Raw genomic sequence first — 6,076 nt, 5'->3', positions numbered from 1 at the left:
ACTCCGCGGAGTCGGCCTGGGCACACGCCACATGCAGACTTTGGTGCTTTCCCAACCTTCTTGGTATAAAGGTAAACAATTCTATTACCAGGGGTTCGGGACAGCCTAGTTTTGTTGGAAGCTGTATTGTAGGAGAGCCTCCTACGGTATGTCAAACGCTGCACCATTCTGAATGCCTTTAGACACGGTTCCCGCCGGATGGAAATTTTATTATAAAATTCACCATTAAACAAAACGGTCGTGTTCTGCATGGCCTGTGAGAAATGTCCCACTGGGTAGGCCACTAAGTCTGCGCAGTCACCACCGCCCACTCCAGGTCTCCACAGAATCAGGGAAAACCGCAATCCTTCCCCTCTGATGGGATCAGGCCTCGGGATCCCCCTTTCCTGAGCCTCCATTTGGCACAAATCAGGTTTTTTAAAGTTAAACCTGAAGCGCTTCACTGACTATGAACATTTTTACTCTTAGAAAGAAAATCAGCATTTTCATGAGGAATTCACTAGGAAATGCATTTCACGCTCATGTTGTAGAATACCTCCCACCAGGGTTAGGTCACTGTTCATAGACAAATGTGAGTGTAGATCTTAAACACATCATGAAACTGTCAATCAGGACTCAGCAAACTTCAAGGGCCACGTACTATGTATTTTAGGCTCTGCCAATCATGTGTTCTCTCCAACAACTCATCTGTTTTAGCACAAAAGCAGCTGAGTCAGCAAGTGAACAAATGTGTGTGGCTATGTGCCAATAAAACTTTATTCGCAAACACAGGCCTGGGGGCCGGATCTGGCTGGCGCCTGGCAGTTTGCTGGCCCTGCTGAGAAGGAAAGCCTGCGGGAAGTGGGCAGAAGCCCGGCACAGACCCCACTCACCTGTGACTATTTTGGAGGCAGTGGGCATTGCGTTGGTGAGGCTGCTGTCCCCTGCTGGGTGGGCGCCCGGAGGGTGAGGGGGTGGGGGCACGCTGGGTCGGTTCCTGGGCTTCGGTACTGGCCGCGGTCTCGGTAAGGTCCCGGCATGCGGTTGTGCAGTCTCAGGGTAACCTGCCACCTGGCTCTGAGAGGCCGGCGGGCTGGGGTTCTGCTTTCCCAAGGGTGGGGTGCTGGGGGGCGTCGGCGTCTGGGGCGGTGTGTGGGCAGGCTGCTCCAGTCCGTGCTCACCAGGCAGAGCCGAGAGGCTGGGCACGCCCTGGCTCCCCGGCCTGGCCTGCGTGGGGGGCTGTGGCGGCGGGTGGCTGGGCGCGTGGATCGGAGCCAGGCTGCCGGAGGACCTCCGAGGCGCAGGCGGCTGCGAGGCGGTACCAGGCAGGCCCGGGGCCTGGCCTGGGTGCTGAGTGGGAGGAGAAGGGCTCCCAGTGGCAGCTGGCTTTGGTGACACACTGGGTGTGTGCTGCGCAGTGCCTGGGGAACTCTGGCCCCCAGCATGGCCAGAAGGTGGGTTTCCTGGTTTTGGGGGGGCGGGAGCAGGTTTCTTGACAGCTGCACAAAGGGGAGAACACCGTTCAGCAAGAGGGCACAGTGAGAGCCAGCATGCCTGCGCTAGGGTCCAGGGCTCACCTGACCGGTGAAGCCATGCTCGCAGCAGCACCTGACTGGACATGGTCAGGTGGCATGTCACTTCTGTGCTCTTCCTCCCCAAACCCTGAATCTGTCTCACCCCGAGAAAAGCATCTGACAAGTGCAAATTGAGGGGCTTTCTTCAAGATGTCTGACCAGGGCCCCCCCCCAAACTGTCAAGGCCAGAGAAACACGTGGGCAGACTAAGGAGCTGCCGGCCCAGAGGACAAGAGGGACAATGCATAAGTGCAACGTGGTGTCCTGGAGGGCAGGAGCCTGGGCAGGAAGCGGCCATCATGGGAAACGCGGACGTCTTAACCACCACAGGCCGCAGTGAATAGCAACAGGCCAGGGCTGGTTTCCAGCTGTGATGAATGGTGATGTAAGACGTGGGCAGGGGAGAAGGGGAAGGGTATGCGGGGAGGGAACTCAGCTCTATCTTTGCAACTGTTCCGTAAATCTAAGATCATTCCAAAATAAAAAGCACATGATACACACATAGGCCTCTAAAGACCTGCCATTTTTAAGGTTCAACAGGAAGAGCGCTCAGCTGCAAGAGTCACGGCTCTAAAGCACCCAGCAGCCCGTTCATCTGCACCCTCCTCAGGTGACCTGGGCAGGTGGGAAAACGGAGAGAAGCAGGAACAGCTAAGGGGTGAGCCCCAGGCACTACTGGTCTGCAAGGTAAGTCTTAGAGATGTGCTTATAACACATCCTGTGCTGCACACTTAACAATTGTAAGATGATAGGTCTCGGCTAAGTGTTCTAACAAGCAAATAAAATTAAAAAGAAAAGCTGCGTGAAGCTGCGGGTTCGAAAGTTCTGGAAGAGAAAACACTGAGGGCGGCACCTCCAGGCACAAAGAGCAGACGGNGGCTGGACTTGAACCGCTGTTGCTCACAGCTCAAACTCTTGAGCGAGCTCTTAACCAACTGAGCCACTCGGCCGGCCCTGCAACAATTTTCAATACGTGCTTAGGCTGTAAACCTACCCTTCAAACACTGCAAGCTTATTCTGACAGGTAACAGATCCAAATACATCCTCGAAATTAAACATTTCAGGCACGAGTGCAGGCTCAGCCCAGCCCCTGCCCCCACCATTGTCTCTCTCCTCGAGTCCGAGGGGATGGCTGCCTTCTACTCCTCAGCTTTCAAGGGCTCTGAAAGGCTTACTGGCCTGTAACAGGCTTGGAGCCAACTTTTTATTACTTCAGCAAAGGGAGGAGTCTGCTCAAGTCCCACTGGGTGGGACTTGATTCTGATTATCGTGATTATCGTGACACGATTCTGATATCTGCTTATTAACAATAAAGTGCGAGCAGAAGCCACTTAACTGTGCAACTGTGAGCAGTGACACTCCTGCCTAGTGAGATATTATGCAGCCCCTGAAAAGGTGGTGCCAGGACTACATTACAACAGGGGAAAGAGCATTCAGTGTAAAGCAAATAAAAGTGCAAGACCCGTTCACGCCAAGTAATTATGGCCACGCACTCCTTTGCCTTTGAGGAAAACAACAGAACACGAACAGGGGACCTTCTTTGACTATAGAAAGGTGATGTCTTCTGATTTCCACTCTCCCGGCTGGCTCTAATAGCTATGCTCACTTTTAAAATGCATGACTTTCCTGATATAAAAAGAGTGTGATTTTACGGAGAACACACTCTGAGAACCAGCAGAGTCAGTTTCTAACGAGCCGTGGGAGCGGCTGGTCCCACCACGGTGCAGCAGGCAAGTGGCCCTGGGGCCTCTCAGGCCAGAGTCCGAGCCCTGTCCTGCGAACCTGATACATAACTGAGATGATCTATTTTTCTAGATAAAGATGATAATAAATAGCTACCATTCATTTGGACCCACCGTATAAGAACAACTGTAAGACGCTTCCCTTATGGTACATAATGTGACCCGTGCAGCAGTAATTCCCAGGAACGGCCCATCTCTAGGTCCCCCCGTGCGCCCCGCCTGATTGGACCACAGAGCTGAGATGCAATTCGGGGCGTCTGACTCACTGCGTGTCCTTCCTCCCACACCTCCAGCCTGCCCAGTATAGGAAAGAATGGGAGTTAAAGAGGGACCAAGGCCAGCCCTGTGACACCTGTCACACATCTGGGGACGCAGTTAGTCGGAGAATTGGCAGCAAGCGTGAAGGAGCGCAGCGGGCCTCCTTGGGCGCATGCGTGGTTAGCGGGGTGCGAGCAGGCAGGGTTAGTGCCGGTTAGTGAGTCACCAGCGCAGCTCTCACCACCAAGCAGCACAAACACGTCGGCCACTCAGGTGCCTTCTCCTTACCATTAAATACTCCAATCTCAGCTCTGACTGATTATGGCAGGTCATACATCTAGATTATTTAATAAAATGGTTAAATTAGAACACTCTTTGCTAAAACCTATTACTTTAAAGACAGCAGATGTAAAGTCTTTTACTTGTGACACTAACCCCGCCTGCTTTTTACAGTGACAACGAAGAGAGAGCTTATCTCAACCCCCAGGACTTAAGTCAACTTTTAAAGATTAAATGCTCTAAAAACCTGTTTTCAGGGATTGGTCTGTGTCAAGTTTTGCAAGTGAAAACCTGATGCCTCAATAAAAGGCGGCCTGTCAAAGGAAGTTCTGTGTTCCCTTCTCAAAGCACCCAGTGGCTCTGTCCACAGTGGCTCGCGGCACGACCAGCCTGACACGGGCCTCCTGTGTGCCTCTAATGGCAGCGCATGGCATTTCAGGATGTACACCTTGGTTCTATGATACAAGATCATTGTGGTGGCTGGGAACTTCCTGAGTTAGGAGGATTCATAGCATAGGTTGGTTTTTAAATATTTTGCAAACATCCTAAGGAAAAGTATTTTTACTCCGAGTTTTCACTTAGCTGATAATTGCACTGATGAAAGAACAGAGCAACAGGGCTGAGGCAGACCAGTAACAAGCCTTCTGGGATGAACACACCCAGGTACGGGTGGCACCCAACAACACATAATTTTGGTTCATTGTCTCTCATCTAAACAAAAGGAAAGAGCTGGTGTGTCACACACACTGAAGTGCTAAAAGGCTCAGCCTTAATGAGGGTTTAAGTCACTTCACTCTGCAAGTGACTTGGACACCCAGACTTTTGGGCTCATCTCCAAAGAGTCGGGGGAGGAAGGTGGGAAAAGACGCCTGCACCCACCTCCCTGCCTCACAGGGGTGCACTGCTTCCCCTCTGGAAAGTCTCACTCAGGCCACGCTGTGAGCAATGGCTAAGCGCCCAGAAATGGCTTAAGGCTGGAAAAGCTCGTGTGCTTTGAGACAGCAACATCTAAGTACGCCGGGTTGCGAAGGGATTCAGCATGGGATCTTTGGAGGACGATTTTTGTTTTGTTTTGTTTTGTTTTTGGTCCTGAGAATTTCAAACATCAAGTTAAGAAGCTCCATGCAGTTAACTTGCACTTAAGATGTAAAATTAAATGTTATTGAATTAAAAATTAAAGCTCCAGACACGAGGGACACGATTTCCCCTGCCGACTGCACCGAGTCCTCTCTGGTTGGATGAGATGACCCAGTCACTGACAGGTAAGTGACGCCGAAAAGAGCAGATGCTTGGGAAAGGCTTACCAATGAAAAAAGAAAACATTCTTAGTATCTGATCTGAGCGGCCTGAAATCGGGCTCTCACCTAGGAACATGTACCTCTGGGATTCAGAGCGCTGAAGCTCAGAGTGCTTCTGATAAAAACAAAAGCCACCTCTACGTGCTGCGGACGGCTGCCTGAGCGCACGCTCCGAAGCACACGCAGAGCACAGCTAAGCAGGAGCACGTGGACACACGGGGCAGCTGCCTGGGGCTACAGACCTTAGTCCTGGAAAACTTCCCCACCTGTGAGCGCGCTAGGGAGGGCATCTAGGGAAACAGACAAACAATCAAACAAACCAATGTGGTTTTGTTTTCCTAAAAATAAAGGCGGAGATATCATCAGAAAAAAGATATTAACCACTTACAGCACGTGCACATTACCCATGATATTCCTGAAAAAAAAAAAGTTATCAGGAGACAGACTAGTCGGTTAGCCCTCACCATTCGGGACACCAGTTTGGGGTGCCCCTGCTTCATTTTCAGCTGAGAAGTCACTGGGTCTGCTCGGGGACCCCAGAGGTATATTTCGGCTTTTTCTCTAAAAATAGCTCCACTTGGAAAAATGTAAAACTCATCTGTCATAAGGCATGATTCAAAGCTTCTAATTACCATTTAAAAAACACATTTATAGAAAAATCCATCCATCCCATCCTTAAATCAAATAGTAAATTACAGCACGTCGGATGGAATTTTTTTTTAAGCCTTTTAATTGTGTTTATTATTCAAAAAAGCTTCATTTTTTTATTTAGCTTTCTGACTCTGTGCTTGTGCCTTCAACACTTTCACAACAATTTTCTGCTCCTCGATAAGGAAAGCACGCTTGATCCTGTCACGGACACACTTAGCACACATGGATCCCCCATAGGCCCTGCTGACGTGCTTTTTCGTTTTAGACAACCTCATTAGAACTTTAGGTCTCACAG

The 6,076-nt window shown here is 50.5% G+C and overlaps 1 protein-coding gene across 3 annotated transcripts in view; it reads right to left on the bottom strand.

Annotated features, from left to right (window-relative positions):
* Positions 1-6,076, bottom strand: part of ARHGAP17 (Rho GTPase activating protein 17) — a 75,682-nt gene that overhangs the window by 7,362 nt on the left and 62,244 nt on the right. For all 3 annotated transcript variants that reach the window (XM_019649832.1, XM_019649833.1, XM_019649834.1), the window contains one exon: positions 873-1,478. In XM_019649832.1, coding sequence (XP_019505377.1) covers positions 873-1,478 — 606 coding nt within the window. The remainder of the gene's footprint in view (positions 1-872; positions 1,479-6,076) is intronic.

Source organism: Hipposideros armiger, unplaced genomic scaffold (assembly GCF_001890085.2).
Source record: "Hipposideros armiger isolate ML-2016 unplaced genomic scaffold, ASM189008v1 scaffold_135, whole genome shotgun sequence".
Classification (NCBI taxonomy): domain Eukaryota; kingdom Metazoa; phylum Chordata; class Mammalia; order Chiroptera; family Hipposideridae; genus Hipposideros; species Hipposideros armiger.
Note: the sequence above shows the minus strand (reverse complement) of the source record. Positions and strands in the feature narration are given on the sequence as shown.